The following is a 17,246-nucleotide window of genomic DNA, read 5'->3' as shown; positions in this document are numbered from 1 at the left end:
CTTACCCTTTATGCCTAATTATTTTGCAGAACCATTAATACACAATCCTCAAATATTCATCATTTCTATGTATTAGATTTTATTTTATCATCACACTAGATTGTTTGGGGATATTCAGTTCTCCTGAATATCCTTAGGAGATGGCACCTCCCAGGGCTTGGTCACTTATTCACAACCAAAGAGTTGAAAGGAAGTTGACTGGGTCATGTTTATCAGCATGATCCAGCAAAAGGTATAAACTGTCAATGCCTCATTTTCAAACTAATGGTTAGACTTACCAGAGTCGGATAACTCCGCAACTGTTTTTGCCCCATAACAGGTATGTGATTATACACATTTATGTCTAACAATTTTGTAAATTTCCAAAATTAAAAAAAAAATTCCCTAGCTTGCTTTCTGTACCTCTCCTACCACAGTAATTAATATCAATTAACAAAGACTTTTAATGAAAATTAATGGCTACTAAGTTTCCGTTAGTTACTGACCTCCAAGTACACTAAGCCTGTTCCACATGTAATCTGACACATCTTGATAAGGATTTTGCAAGATCCTTTCACTCTCCTCTGGTGGCAATTCACAGCCAGCTAATCTGGGTGAGATATTAAAAGTGGGACCGTGTACTAGGAGCGCAGCCTGCCTGCAGTACAACCATCTGACAAGGCCCCAGTTTTACTGAACTTTAATTTTCTCTGTATTGACAGGGAAGAAAATATACCAGTTCAGGAGACAACAATAAAATGACTAGGAGACAGAAGAGTCTGTCACATTTTGGAGAGACAGAGGGTTGAAAAGAAAAGAAAAAGAAATGAAATGGAGGTATTTGTAGTGAGGTGGATGGAGTTAGAGTCTGTCATACAGAGTGAAGTAAGTCAGAAAGAAAAACAAATACAGTGTGCTAACACATATATATGGAATCTAAGGAAAAAAAAAAAGGTCATGAAGAACCTAGTGACAAGACGGGAATAAAGACACAGACCTACTAGAGAATGGACTTGAGGATATGGGGAGGGGGAGGGTTAAGATGTGACAGGGTGAGAGAGTGGCATGGACATATACACACTACCAAATGTAAAATAGATAGCTAGTGGGAAGCAGCCGCATAGCACAGGGATATCAGCTCAGTGCTTTGTGACCACCTAGAGGGGTGGGATAGGGAGGGTGGGAGGGAGGGAGATGTAAGAGGGAAGAGATATGGGAACATATGTATATGTATAACTGATTCACTTTGTTATAAAGCAGAAACTAACACACCATTGTAAAGCAATTATACTCCAATAAAGATGTTAAAAAAAAAAAAAAGAAAAAGAAAAGAAAGGAGGGAAGGAGGGGATTAACCCAGCAGATTCTTTTACAAAATCTAGCAGATTCTTTTACAAGCAGAAAGCAGACAGAGAAGAAGGTAAGAAAACCAGTCTTCCTCCTCCCAATCCCCTTCCTGTAAAAATGCTTATACGTAAAACTGTTTCAACCTAACTTTACTCCTCTAGCTGCCAGGGCATAAACATACACCTGCAGAAGCAGCGGGGAAAAATATTCTCGCTATGTTGTTCCTCTCATGGAAAAGTAATAAAATCTTTTCACTCCTCCATAAATCTCAAAAAGGGCTACCTCCTATGGGTTTCCAACTGCTAAATGGTAGTGATTATCACTTAACATGCTATATAACGCCATTTATAATCTCCTTACAACTGTTTTCACAAGAGTTGAGTGAGACAGATTAGCAGTTTAGGAACAGTTAAACAGTTTAGGACAGATTAGGAACAGTTAGCTGTTTGCCATTCTCTGAGATTCTAATAAGGTGAAGTGGGTGACATCTCTGCTCAACACCCAAACTTCCAGGCAGTATGGTCCACCGGGAGGAACATAATGAAAATACTCCCAAGCAACATCCTGGCTAAAAAGCTTAAATAAAGACAATGGAAGATGGGAAACTCAACAGAGCTAAGAGTCACAAATATCCAAAATACAATGACCATATGTGGCAGGTGGTAGGGAAAAGGATGAATGGATTTCAGGTAACATACAACAATTTCAGCAAGTGTGAACTATATTTTACACAGTATATTTTGAGTACCAAAAAAAAACTTTTAAAACCTACTTTAGACCTATAAAACATTCTATTTAAAGGAAACACGTTTCACCCACCATCGTTGATCAAAAATACAGAAAAAAAGTATAATTCTATATCCATACTTGATCTAGATTGCAAATTGTTGATCTTTTATAACAAAAGGGCCTTTGCACTTAAAGCAATGCTAAAAATTCCTTCTCATCTGCTTGTCACATTCTGGCCCTAAGAGCACAAAGTTCTGGGGAGGCCATTCTCTAAGAGGAGAGGAGCTACAGCATTCTCAAGTGTGTAGGACTGAGGGCCATTATCTCCTTGACCATCAAGCGGCAAATAAACCTGAGTGCCTCCGGAGGCTCCCCGCCTGAAGGGAATGTTGCTACCGCTCGCAGAATTGGAAAGGGCAGTTTGCAGCACTGAAAAATAGAAATTTGAAATGAAGAGGAGTCCTGTCTCTCCACCAAGGGCTCTGAAGAGAGCAATTCCAGATGCAGAGATAGGACCTTACTCTTTATTCCCATTTCTTTACCAAGCAGTGACTCTGGATCGTAATGGAGTTTTCTGAGTAGGTTTTCTTATCGCAAACACATAGTGCCAGCTCGAATTGATAAGCTTTCTGATGCTTCTCAGTCCACGGCAGAGGTTCTCCACCAGGGGTGATTCGGTCCCCCAGGGAACACTGGGCAATGTCTGGAGACATTTTGGTTGTCACAACTGGAGGGGAGGGTGCCACTGGCATCCAGTGGGTAGAGACCAGGGATGCAGCTAAACATCCTACAATACACAGGACAGCACCCCCCCAACAAAGAATTCGCTAGACCAAAATGTCAGAGGTACCGACTACATATCTATGCTTCATTTTATTTCTAGATGCCTGATTTTATTAAGGTCATTAATGCAAGGTATAGGTTTTTGAATCCCAGATGATAAAACTTTGCATGATTTAACTTTTTTTCTGTACTTTATTCCACTAAATTCAATACCTAAGTTTTCATGCCTGTTTCTTTTTTTTTTTTGTCTGCATTGGGTCCTCGTTGTTGCGCGTGGGCTTTCTCTAGCTGTGGCGAGCGGGGGCTACTCTTGGTTGTGGTGTGCGGGTTTCTCAGTGCAGTGGCTTCTCTTGTTGTGGAGCACGCGCTCTAGGCGCGCGCGGGCTTCAGTAGTTGTGGCTTGCGGGCTCTAGAGCGCAGGGTCAGTAGTTGTGGCGCACGGGCTTAGTTGCTCCGCGTCATGTGGGATCTTCCCAGACCAGGGCTCGAACCCGTGTTCCCTGCACCAGCAGGCAGATTCTTAACCACTGCGTCACCAGGGAAGCCCTCATGCCTGTTTCTGAATTGTACATAATTTTTAAAACATAAAATTCTTTGATATTCTAATCTAATTATTAATGTAATGATCAAGTGGAATAGATTATAAGCACATAATCTGAGGGGGGGGGAATAAAACACAACCAGTGCTAAGGTGGAAAAACCCTGACCTCAGACAAGGTAAGGAGCCTGTTTTTCCAAGAGCCTGAACCTGAAGGAAGTTATGTCAAGTGGGTCTCAGATCTGCAGAACAGGGAGGCCAAACCCTGGAATGCAAAGAGTTAAACACAACCCGGATCCTTTTCCTCACATCAACATAATAATACCCACCTTTCCTCCAAGGAACTTGAGGGAAAAAAAGGAAATTTTATATATTGCCCTTCGTAAGGACTAAACTCTGAGACCCAAGAGGCATTCCGAAGAGCAGCCACCCCTCACCGCTTAATTTCTGCATTTTAACTAGAACCAGTATTTTCTAGAGGAAGAATAAACGCCCAAGTTTCTAAGGATTTGTCCAGATCACCAAGTGATTCAGTTGGGAAGTTAGTCTTAAAATCTAAGTCAATTTTTTCTTAGACTCACCATTTTTTGCATAGTTGACCTGAAAATTTACATTTTAGTATGTACCAACTTTATTAGGTTTCTAAATTCTAATTTTCTTTTACTTTGTCATCTTTTTCCTAAAGTATTCTCACTCTTGACCTCAATAGCTACCCTCTTGCCTTCCTATTAGCACATGGAATACAGCTTAATAATTATTAGCATGTGGAATACAGCTTAATTTTTACCAAAGGTCCAGGATTTAGAATCGACATTTTGAGTACTTGGTTCTTAATGCTTAATGCTTGGTTCAAATTCTTTGGTGATTACTTTCAATTTCATTGCATAGGAAATAGAGGATTTGAAATAAATAAGGTTACATTTCATCAAAATATTTAAAGTGAAAAAGAAAATGTAATAGAAGACAATCTATTAACAAGCAAGGAAAAAGAAGGGAAAAACAAAATAAGCATTTTCCCATCTTTTAATCCAAACTATAAGAATGTTCCTAAAAATGTTTTGTAGGGTATTAACAGGTATTTTACATAAAAGGGTACCAGATCAAGTAAGTCTGGAAAATCGCTCTGTGTCCCCATCCCCTCCCACCCTGCAGAGAAATCATTTCACACACTGAGAGATGAAGGCTCCAGAATGTCGCCTAACTTTATCCCATGTTTTCCAAACTTATGAGGACCTCAGAACACTTTGTAGTATAAGCTCTATTAAGTTATCTTATTCCATTTTGTTACCATCTTATTTGAGTTCATTTTAGCAGCTGATCCAAAATCCACCAGCTTGATGTGTCCCATTCGGTCAATGAGGATGTTCTCGGGCTTGATGTCTCTGTAAGAAAATCAAGGCCACAAATTAGTGTTGTCTTCTCCATGCCAATCATCAAGCAACTGCTAACCTAGGATCTTGATTCAGCCAAGGATCTTAGTGTCTGTGGTTTTGCCATACAGACCTCCCTACTGATGGACATACATAATAAGCATTTTGCAAAACAAATGTAAGTAAAAGAATGAGAGAGAAAGAATAGAAGGGAGGGAGGGGAGAAAGAGAGGGAGGAAGGAGAAGGGAAGCAGAGAAGGAAAGGGAACAAAATAAATGTTATTAGATGGATTATTTCTCCTCGAGACACACATTTTACCTCAGGAGAACTAAGGCCACAAAAAGCTAGGGGATGTGCCCAAGGCCATGTGGCTAGTCAATGGAAAAACGGAGACACTATTCAGGATTTTGCGGTTCCTGGTCTAACCATCATTCCATTCCCACAACATTCTCAGATGCTCGTAAAACACTAGCTGAGAGAAGATGTAAAGAAACACTTTTCAGCTGAGGATGCGGGGGCACACCTTTGTCAATTACTAACAGGCAAGGTCAGAAGTACAACTACACGGTCTTCTGTTCCTCCGGGGTACGCTGCTTCCTTGCGCAAATCAAATTCAGTTTTCCTACCACAGCACCCAGAGAACCCATGCAAGAGTTCCCGGTCTTATTAGGCGCATTGACAGATCTTACCAGCAAACATGAGAATGTTACAATTTTAGATCTATTTCACTGTTGAATGGCTAAGCTGAAACATCTGCCATTTTGGAAAATTTGCTTTCAGTCAATTATGGTGAAGATGGGCTAAAAATTGGATGAAGCATTATTTTGATGCTGAAATCATTCACTCTATTTTAGGAACTCTTAGGTGATACAGACAAATCCCCAGTCAACTACCAGAGAGCCTCACTTACCGATGTACATATCCCATCTGATGAACGTTGTGAACAGCCAAAATGAGTTCAGCTAGGTAAAACTGAATCATATTTTCATCTAACTGGTCCTCATATCTGTTCAAAAGTGACAGCAAATCCCCTCCAGGCTGATATTCCATGACCTGTATAGAATGCCAAAGTTATTAATTCTTCATACACCCAAAAAAGGGGGAATGTTCTCAATTAGATCCTCGAATACTGCCTGACATGTTTTATTACAATGTCTCCACAAAGCAATGAAGATGTATGAGACATACTGTAAGCCATGTAGGACGAGGTCCCTGCCCTAAGGAAATTACACCCGTTACCCAAGAGAATCAATACAATGAAAGATGAATCCTAAACGCCATGTGCAATGTTTGCAAGGCAAGCTTGAAAAGTTGAATTAAATCCACCCACTCACCCACCCACCCAAGTCGACACCCCAGACATTCCCTGGGATTAGGTGCATAGCACAGATGGAAATTCCTGGAGGGCAAGAAACCCTCTTGCATCCTTTCTGCATTTCCCTCAGCCCCCAGCAGAATATAGGAGATGGGCAATAAACATGATACAATCATTTCCTTAAACAGTCAGTGTGGAAGGCAACCTGACCGTCTCTGTTAAAAATTTTAAGTGTGAACATATACCCTCTGAACCAGTAATTCTGCTTCCGATGATTTATTTTACAGGAACTTACAATAGTTTGTAGATAGACAGATAAAGAGATTCACTGAAGCATTGTTTGTAACGTGGGAAAAAGAAACCCTGGAAATCACCCAAATAGCCGTCATTAAGAGACTGCTAAAATATGATTTATCTAAACAATGGGACAAGAAGCAGATATTAAAAATGAATGGACTCGATCTATTCATTCTGCCATGGAAAACCATCTATGATGATATAAAGTGATGCCCTAAAGAGGATACAGTAAAACTCCTTTTTTGTGATTAAAAAAACATATATTACATTTGTTAGTATATACATAAGGGAAAAAACCTGGAAGAATATAAAGTACAGCCTCAGGGAAAATGTTTGATTAGCAAAAAAAAGTCTTCCACCCCAAGAAACTGAAATCCTTCCTCCTTCTGATGATAACCGGGGGTGACATTCCTGAGTCTACACGAGGCTTGGAGGTTCATCTGCCCAAGAGGCTTCAAATCTCAGCCCAGTGACTTCACCTCTCTGCCTCTCAGTTTCGTCCTCTGTAAAATGGGGATAAGACTGAGTCCCTCGCAATGCTGTGCCTGGCGCCCACGAGATCCTCCACTGCTGTTCGAGTCCTCTCCTTTCCCTGAATTCACGGCACCATCCTCTCCGCTCTGGCTGGGAGAAGATGGGACCCATTTTGACCGTCTTTGCAACCGTGTCAACCCCTCCTGTCCTTTGCTCTGATTTCCCATTTTAAAGTGTGGCTCATAGCCACACTTTAAATGTCTTTTATTTTAAGTTGTCTCAAACCCTTTCTGGAAAGAGGCAAGATTCAAATAAAAGTCTTTTTAAAAAAAACACTAAATCTCTCAAACCACTGCATTCCAGAAGCCAACTCTGGGATGTGAATTCTCTTCATCCTCCTCCAAACTTCTGTTTGCTTTCAGTCCAGACTTAGAAGAAAGTTCCAGTCAAGTAAGACATGGAGCAACTGCACATGTCCCCAGAGGCCCCAGGCTGGTCCAGTAAAGACTCTGCCCAGCACCAGGTCAACCCCACACCGGGGACTCCGGGAGGGGCCAGTGACTTGCATGTCCTCCCCAAGGGCCCCTCGTCACCTGGCATCTTACACATAGCAGATACTCAAGCAGATACTGGACAATTTGATCTAAGGTTCCATTTGCACTGCAATTGCTAGAAAAAAAAGCTGATTTATGAACTAACACAAACAGCAGCACTGAGAAGGGGCGGCAGCTGAAATGCAGACTTTATTTTCCCCAAAGTCTTGGCAGACGTAAGCTGCTCGTCCCGGTCCTCAAAGAGCCAGCAGGAGGCACCTGGCTGCCTGCAGCTCACCCACGTGTCCCAGCCTGGGTCTCCACAGGCCCTGGGTACACAGGTGAATGCTAATTTTTTACGTCTGTTTTAAATATATATTGGCATTAAAAAGGTCTTAAATATCCACACACACAAAAAAATTCGCACATAATAACGGAAGTACTCATGCTTTTAGAACCAAAATGTCTTAAAATATAATAAGAACAATGCATATTTATGATGACATGTTGCAGTTATAAATTTTCTAATCGGGCTCTATTAAAGATGTGAAAAAAATAGAACGGCTTGCGAGTTTAAGGCTGAGAAAATCGAACATGTAGCAGCTGCTGGCCACTTTTAAGAGCTCACGAACGGACCACTATTTAGCACTTAGCGGTGACTCCTGAAGATTCTATTTGTAATGACTAGTGAAAAATAGTTCAGAAAATCAGAGCCATCTCTTCGAAAGGCAAAAAGATACATATTCTCTGCTCCTATTCAGAAGATCCAAATTCCTAAGCTGAAAATCCCCGCCCAAACTAGATTAGTCTTTTCTACTGGTCAAACAACTTTCCATTTCTTCAAAAGCGCTCATTAATAAGCAACAAAAATGACAACAGCTGCTAGGCAGCATGCTCTGCAACATGAGGTCAAGAAAGATGTACTAAATGACAAACCTCCTTATCAAAGAACCTAATCAAACTTGACCCACCAACAAGATTCTAGATTACCATACTGCAAATTCCAATCGTACACCATTAGGAGAATTTAGTTTGGGCATTTACTGGGTAAATTTAGCTACCCCAAGATGTTACCCAATCCCCAAACTATCTTACCGGGGTACAGTCACTCATCCTGGGATGAATGGAGCCCAAGGGAAGATAGCTTGTGTGTGGTCAAGCCAAGTTTCATCAATCTTGCTGTTGAGGCTAAAGAAATAATAAAGAACCAGGACTTGGACACTTTCAGAAAACACTTTTGCACTTTCAAAAATGGTACCAAATCAAGAGGCTCCAGAAAAGGGAATCCTTCTACACTGTTGATGGGAATGTAAGTTGGTGCAGCCACTATGGAAAACAGTAGGAAGGCTCCTCAGAAAACTGAAAATAGAGCTACCATATGATCCAGCAATCCCACTCCTTGGCATATACCCGGACAAAACTCTAATTCAAAAAGATACATGCACCCCTATGTTCAGAGCAACACTATTCACAATAGCCAAGATATGGAAACAAGCTAAATGTCTGTCGACAGATAAATGGACAAAGAAGATGTAGTATATAAATGCAATGGAATCCTACTCAGCCATAAAAAAGAACGAAATAATGTCATTTGCAGCAACATGGATGCAAGTAGAGATTATCATACCAAGTGAAGTAAGTCAGAAAGAGAAAGACAAATACCACATGATATCACTTACACGTGGAATCTAAAATGTGACACAAATAAACCTATCTATGCAACAGAAAGAGAATCACAAACATAGAGAACAGACTGGTAGTTGCCAAGGGGGAGGGGGTGGGGGGAAGGATGGAGTGGGAGGTTGGGTTTGGCAGATGTAAACTTTTATATATAGAATGGATAAACAACAAGGTCCTACTGTATGGCACAGGGAACTACATTCAATATCTTATGATAAATCATAATGGAAAAGAATATGAAAAAAAGAATATATATATATGTATAACTGAATCACTTGGCTATACAGCAGAAATTAACACAACATTGTAAATCAACTGTACTTCATTTAAAAAAAAAAAAAAAGAGGCTCCAAAAGCATCATCAAGTCACAAAGTAAGAGTTTTCAAGTCTTCATACCAGATGACATGCTGTAAACCAAAGACCAGGGTCAGCAGAACCGATGAACAAATTAGACCAAAGTCACCACCCAGGCTGTGCCAGACCGTCCATTCACAGCATTTGGATTTGCCCCCAAAAATGACGCCACGCCTGATTTTTACTATTCAGAGATGCCCAGGGAGGCAATGTTCCCCCCAGAAATGTGGCTCCTAACCCAAGAAAACTGGCAAGTCCTCTAGGGCAGATCTTCTCAAACCTGCCTGCACACCAGACTCACCTGGGGAGGCACTTTTTTTTTAAATGGGTAAAACACATTCATCCACATAAATATGTGAGTGCCTATTATGTGCCAGGCACTATTCCAGATATCAGGAAAATAGCAGGGACTAAAATAGACAAAAATCCCTGCCTTCGTGGAACTGTAATTCTAGTAGAATGAAAAAGAATTGGAAAAAAAAAAAAAAGAATTCAGCAGTATGGAAGGATAAAGTATGTCTCTTCCTCATCCCAACCATTCAGGGAGCTTGCTAAAAACGTGGCGTCCACGGACCAACCCCAGACTTCATGGACAAGCTCCAGGGGTGGGGTCCAGGAATCTGTGTTTTTAAGGAGCTACTGGGGTGATTCTGATGCAGCCAACCCAGAACTTATTTTTTTAAATGTTTTCATTTATTAGTTTCTTTTTTTGTTTGTTTTTGGTTTTTTTTGGTCCACTCTGCACGGCATGCGGGATCTTAGTTCCCCGACCAGGGATGAAACCCATGCCCCCTGCAGTGGAAGCTCGGAGTCCTAACCATCCTAACCACTGGACCGCCAGGGAAGTCCCCACCCGGCACTGTATTGAGACCCGATGCTGATGAGGCTGTGGAGGCATCACGGGTCCTTACCCCAACTAACTGACACGCTTCTACAGCAGAGGCGCCCCGGTATGAAGCCTGGCTTTAATACACCCCTCACTTCTGCTGCTTACATTTTTCCAGTGACTTCCTGGAGCCACTCTGCGTATCAAGACAAGATCACTGCCAACAAAGGGCTGGAACATAACCAGTCCCATGAGCACTGAAGCTACGATCCTGCATCCTTGCAAGGACGGGAGATGTCCCTGCAGGCCACCCCAAGAGTGATCACCAAGGCATGGTAATCAGAGACCAGGGAGATGAGAAGACGGAAAACAGCCCTACAGTGTAACAGCCCTGAACAATGTGACAACCCTGCAGATGGCAGAGAAAGCACAGCAGCTGACAGACCAGCCTGGCTTGGAGTATAATGGACTTGCTCTTTTAAAGCAAAGACGGTCCGGCCAACAGAGACAGACCCTTCTGATGGCAGCAGCTGCAGATGCTAATTAAAGGGCAAATCTTACATGTGTTCGGTTTGGAAGAAGCGGCAGCTTCTCTGCTGGTGTTTGCATCTATACCCCGAGTGCTGGGATGGCAATTCCCACCAGTTGTGTTGTGTCTGGAACAAAGGATAAATGTGTGTATTTGTTGTGTGTGCGCGTGCATGCACATACACACGCATGCTTGCATGTATGTGTGTGCGTATCGGGGTAGATATGCAACAGCTCTTTAGCGTTCTATCCCAATTCGCATACTGGTGTCATCAGAGGCGTACCGTGCTGGCCACCTCTTAGAAACATGTCCTTGAAATGCCTGCACTACAATCAGCATGACTGAAAGTGCCATGAAAATGTAAGGATGTTACTGGCATCACTACCCGCCCTGCCCAGTGTTCCTGATCTTTGGCACGGGGGAGGAGGGAATGGATACTCCAAGCAGAGTGGCCCCTGGCACAAACCCTAAATTATTCTGTTTGAAGGGCAAGGTGACCAGGAGAAAAAGAGAGAAGGCCCTTTATTTCAGAAAATACGAATCCCAGCCTGAGTCATCCTTCTATTCAAAAAAATCCTCATTGAGCATCAAATCATCCAGAGTCTTGGCAAGAAAGAGCACACTCAAACTAGGTAACTGAGGACATTAATTGAGGAAAGGGCTATTTTTAAAGGTGTGGGTGAGGTTAAAGGAAATGAACATGGGATGATGAGGCACCCCGGGACTAGTAACAGCGGGGGAGTAGGTACCATTCGTTGGCCTGAGAGGGCAAGGAAAGGGGTCTCAGGTGTGCACACTATTACTGCAGAAACAGAAGCAAGAAGCAGTAACCAGAAATTAGCTACGGCTACAGGACAATGGTTCTCCAAGTGGCGTCTCCAGACCAGCAGCAGCAGTATCACCCGGGAACTGGTCAGAAATGCAAATTCCTGGGCCCCACCTCCACGCCCACCGGATCAGCAACTCTGAAGGTGGGCCAGGCAAACGGGGACAACGTAGGAAAACTGTAGCCCCCAAAACGGTGGGACTCTAAGTGCACTCACTGGAGGGGGACTTCCCTGGTGGTCCCGTGGGTAAGATTCCACGCTCCCAATGCAGCGGGCCCAGGTTCCATCCCCGGTCAGGGAAATAGATCCTGAACGCATGCCTGCCGCAACTAAGAGTCTGCATGCCGCAACTAAGAAGCCCACACGCCACAACGAAGATCCCGCATGCCGCAACAAAGACCGGCACAGCCAAAATAAATAAATATTTTTAAACAAATAAATAAATGCACTCACTTGAAATATGCCTCAAAAGACCAACACAAAAAACAAATACTTCAAAGGCACTGATAATTCAAAGAACACCCTGAGGCAATGACACACTCAGCAACTGAACTGGAGTCAATAAGACGTATTAATATTTCATTTCACCAATGAGAAAACTGAAGCCGGAAAGGCCAATGACTCCAGAGAGACCAAGCAAGGTACAGGAATAAAACAAGAACCTATACTCTAAGTAACAGCTTCCTTCTGATGGGCAGCTGGCTTGTGAAGCAGCCAACACTGGTGAGTTTTGAGACATGCCTGAAAACTGGATCATCTTACCCAAGAGATCAAAACAGCACGTCTCGCTGTCACAATGATCATAAGCTGCTGTATTTCACTAAAACAAAAAACAATGAAGTTTTATTCGTTAACTCTCTCCCACCCTCAACGACAGCAGAGACTGGTGATCACACAGGCCATGGGGTCACTGCCTAGAAAAAGTCCACCTCCAAATGACTCCTACATAGGAAGGGAAGTATCCATGAAATTGCATGACTGTGGTTGAAAGCAAGACAGGAAATAGAACCACAGTTGTGTTAGAAACAGTTTTAGATGTGTCAGGATAAATGTAATAAGGAAGACCACCAGAGGTAGAGCTGGGGGCCTGGCATCTAACCCCATCTGTTATCTACAGAAGTAGCTGTTTTAACCTCTGTGCCAGACTCTAACTTATCCCCCCGATACATTCTTCCCTTCTCCCACAGTAATAAGAATTTTAGCTGGATATAGGCCATGCAGCGAGACAGTACAGACACGTACACATGTGACGAAGTTCTGGCCAACAAGATGTGAGAGGAGGTGATGTGTCTCACCTCCACATCATCCAGTGCAGAAGGAATTTGCTTCCTCTGCCTTTCTGCTCTTTTCTCCTCCCAGCCACATGCAACACACACATGAAATGGCCCAACTTCAAGCATGTCAAAAAGGACAACATCCTAAAGCACAGGAAGCCACAGGAGGGAACCATCACATATGACAGGGTGGCCCCACCCTGCTGGGGGTCTCTCTGTTACATGACCTTAGGCTATACCTTAACTAATACATCCCTGTGTGCAACTGGGGGAAAAAACTTTGGGAATGAACAGAGGGAAGCTGATGTAAGGTCCCAGAAGGGAAAGGAGACTCGTGAGGCAGTAACAGGCTCAGAGCATGGGCAGACTGAAAAGATCCACAGTATGAAAAATATCAGCACAAAGCCAGGAAGCTTTACGAATCTCACAAAGAATTTAGCTACAACAATACTACAAGTGGTGAGTTGCAGAACAATGTTTTCTTTGTAGAGATCAGCTCCTTCATGGAAGGACACTGGGGAAGGCATCTGTTAAACAGAATTGAACAGATTTCATCATGAACCAGATCAACAAAGTACTACTTCCGTGGGCCACCTGCTAGAATACACGACTCGCCTTGTTATATGGAACCAGACGTTGACGGACCTTGCTATGATTTTCTGTAGCAAAAACTGGAAAGCCACACTCATTGGTATGCAACTATGGTATGGGCAATTTTTAACCATCAAAACTCAAAAGGATCCAAGTTCAATTTCCTTGCACTGCAATCCAAATTTTAAAAATCTCACTGGGTCTGCCTTCAATTACATACTTGGAGAGCAAAACTCACACTATTAACATAATACAATTTCCATAATACCTTGAGTACATTTGTATGTAAATCAAGTTTCTATGAAATTAATCATGCATTCACCCAACAAATATGTCTTAAGCAATAACCTGGGGAAGCTCTACTGGAAGCAAGGGAGAAATCATCGCTCTCCTGGTGGAGGGAGTAGCCTGGTGGAGGCAACCGCCCCCCATTCACGAAGTGGAAGTACAGGCTGCTCTGAGCGCACAGCAGAAGGGAGCCCCTCCCACGGAAGAAGATCCGGGAAGGGTTTCTGGAGGAAGTCACATCTGTCCCAAGCCCAGAAGGAGAAATGAGAGTTAGCCAGGTAAACGTGGAAAGAGGGGAGCGTGCGGAGAAAGGTCAGAGGCAAGTTCAAAGAACCAAAGGAAGCTCAGGGTGAACGTAAAGTGAAAGGAGAGAGACGTGAGCATTGAGGCTGGAGGCGTCTGAGGACAAGGCCTTGTAAACCACATGGAAGAGTCTGGACTTCATCCAGGGGGCAGCAGGGAGTCTTGAAGGGTTTTAACAGCGCGATGGCTTGGCTGCAGTGTGGAGAAGACCTAGGGGAAGAGCAAGACAGATGGCAGGAAGAACACTTAGGAGGTTGTTGCAGGAATGCGGGCAAAGGAAGATGGCGGCCTGCACTCCCACAGTAAAAACAGCACTGGAGAGAAGAGATCACATCGAGAAATACACAGGAAGTGGAATCCTATTTCTTTCATTGATTTTTAAATTTTGTATTTATTTTTAATTGAAGTATAGTTGATTTACAATGATTCGGGTGTACAACGGGGTGATTCAGTTCATATACATATATATATATATATATATATATATTCTTTTTCAGATTATTTTCCATTATAGGTTATTACAAGATTCTGAATATAGTTCCCTGTGCTATACAATAGGTCCTTGTTGTTTATCTATTTTATACATAGTATTGTGTATCTGTTAATTCTAAATTCCCAATTTATCCCTCCTCCCCTTTCCCCTTTGGTAACCATAACTTTGTTTCCTAAGTTTGTGAGTCTATTTCTGTTTTGTAAATAAGTTCATTTGTACCATTTTTTTAGATTCCACATGTAAGTGATATCATATGGAATTTGTCTTTCTCTGTCTGACTTACTGCACTTAGTGTGATAATCTCTAGGTCCATCCATGTTGCTGCAAGTGGAATTATTTCATTCTTTTTTATGGCTGAGTAATATTCCATTGTACATATGTACTGCATCTTCTTTATCCATACCTCTGTCAGTGGACATTTAGGTTGCTTCCATGTCCTGGTTATTGTAAATAGTGCTGCTATGTCATTGATTTTAAATGTATCTTTGAAATAAATAAATAAATAAAATGTATCTTTGGGGACTTCCCTGGTGGTGCAGTGGTTAAGAATCCGCCTGCCAATGCAGGGGACATGGGTTCTATCCCTAGTCCAGGAAGATCCCACATTCTGTGGAGCAACTAAGTCCATACGCCACAACTACTGAGCCTACACCTTAGAGCCCACGACCCACAACTACTGAACCTGTGCACCACAACTACTGAGCCCACGTGCTGCAACTACTGAAGCCCGCATGCCTAGAGCCCATGCTCCGCAACAAGAGAAGCCACCACAACGAGAAGCCCGTGCACCGCAACGAAGAGCAGCCCCCGCTCGCTGCAACTAGAGAAAGCCCAGACGCAGCAACAAAGACCCAACGCAGCCAAAAATAAAAATAAAATCAATAAAATAAAATCAATCATATTAAAAAGAAAGAAAGAAAGAATGTATCTTCAATTAAACAACAATTGCATTACAAATTAATGTTTAACTGCCAGGGGAGTTTACTATGATTTGTGTTTCCCCAAACCTCAAAGGTTCAATGATCTAGAGGCACAGTGGAATTTCAGTACGTTACAACGCAAATACAGACGTACAGTGCCCTTATCTTGCCACAGGCAGAATGTGTCTCCAGATTCAGAAATATTCAGATTTTAGGAGGGCACAATGTTGCACATGCTTTGTATTATGCAACACCCTGGGATATCACCCTGTAATCAAACATATTCATAACTTGCAGCAAAATGGATGAACAGTCACACTAAAGGGAATGAATAAGAGTTCGGGTCAGGTTTTGCTATAGAGCTCAAGTCAGGTCTTGCTGCCAAATAAGTAATAAAATAACTTGAGGTTTTCCAGAGTACTGGGTATTTCAGAATTGCAGACAAGAGATGGTGGATCTATCATCATACCTTAATTCCTATGCTAAGTTTGGATTTTTCATATGAAAACAGTACCCTTAGCAAGCATTTTATTCCAAAGTACTGGAAAAGAGAATGCAGGCAAGGAAATAATTACAAGACCCCATTGGTAATACCCAATTGAGCTACTTAAGAAGGGTATAAAAATCTCCTTGCAGCCAGGTATCAAGGTGCTGAGGCAACCAGAATACAAGAAAACACTCATTTTGAGAACAGTCCCATTTCCCAAGATGGTGGGTGGAAAAACTGAGAAGACCATCCTAAGCTAAGGATGCCAATGCCAGTGTCAAGATCCAGAGGGAAGCCCCACAGCCCAAAGACCCAAAACAGGAAGCCCCCTGCAGATGGAAGCCTGTCCTAGCAGAGGAATGGCAGATATTCCCAATCTACAAGGTATTCCAGAAAAGTTATATCCAAGCAGAAGTCCACAGCAGTCAAATCCACAATTAAGAAAAAGAAAGAGATGGTCCTTACCACTGTGACAAGGCCAATTGGTATGGATAAAAAGGGTGACACCGAAGAGTTTAAAATTCTCAAAATGCCCGAATATCACCCTCCTAGAGATATGCTTTGAAAACTGTTGAGCAGCGGGGGTAAAAAACCAACTACAATCAACATGAAAAAAACTACGAGTGTTGCTCCTAGGGCCCCACTGATGATCCTCACTGGCCACCCCGGAGACAAGCAGAGGGTGGCTTCCCTGCAGTAACTGAGCAGGAGCTTGCCACTGGGGACTGGACCGCTAGCCCTCACACATCTGAGTTCCTTTACGTAGGACACTCAGAATCTGCCATCACCTCTGCCAAAACTGACCATGATGGTGTGGAAGTCCCAAAGCACCTCAACTGTGCTACTTTTATGAAGAAGAAGCTGCATGAGATTGGACCAAATCTCATCAGAGAATCTCATCAGCGATTCTCAAGAAGCTGCATGAGATTGGATCAAAAAGGTTGAGCTCTTCGGCTCAGAGGAAGAGAACAGTAAGATTTCAGAGCAGAGCAAAAGGCAGACCAGAAAACTGTGGAGTCTCAACTTCTGCCAAAAACCAGAGCCCTTCCTAGCTCCAGGATAGCCTGTGTGCTGTGTGGGCTCAAAAACTAACATTATGCTCACACGCTGGTGTTCTATATCATTTGCAGAGCTCTAGTTAAAATGTCCAAAACAACAACAAACAAACAAAGAGCCTGCTGTGTCAAGGGAATTGCTTTTCTGAAGGCTAACGAATAAATCTGTTAATACACCCAAATACAAGGTGCTCCGCAAGACACAGAGAGCACAAGACAAATACGTATGCAGCAAATGTCCTAGAACACCAG

At 42.6% G+C, this 17,246-nt stretch overlaps 1 protein-coding gene across 12 annotated transcripts in view; it reads right to left on the bottom strand.

Annotated features, from left to right (window-relative positions):
- CIT (citron rho-interacting serine/threonine kinase) overlaps positions 1 to 17,246 on the bottom strand; it is a 165,300-nt gene that overhangs the window by 125,850 nt on the left and 22,204 nt on the right. For all 12 annotated transcript variants that reach the window (XM_036874604.1, XM_036874598.1, XM_036874600.1 and 9 more), the window contains 2 exons: positions 5,658 to 5,800; positions 4,665 to 4,758 (listed from right to left, as the gene is read on the bottom strand). In XM_036874604.1, the coding sequence (XP_036730499.1) occupies positions 4,665 to 4,758; positions 5,658 to 5,800 (237 nt within the window). The remainder of the gene's footprint in view (positions 1 to 4,664; positions 4,759 to 5,657; positions 5,801 to 17,246) is intronic.

This window comes from Balaenoptera musculus, chromosome 14, assembly GCF_009873245.2.
Source record: "Balaenoptera musculus isolate JJ_BM4_2016_0621 chromosome 14, mBalMus1.pri.v3, whole genome shotgun sequence".
In the NCBI taxonomy this organism is placed as follows: domain Eukaryota; kingdom Metazoa; phylum Chordata; class Mammalia; order Artiodactyla; family Balaenopteridae; genus Balaenoptera; species Balaenoptera musculus.
The sequence above is the reverse complement of the archived record's forward strand: the minus strand, read 5'-3'. Positions and strand labels throughout refer to the sequence as shown.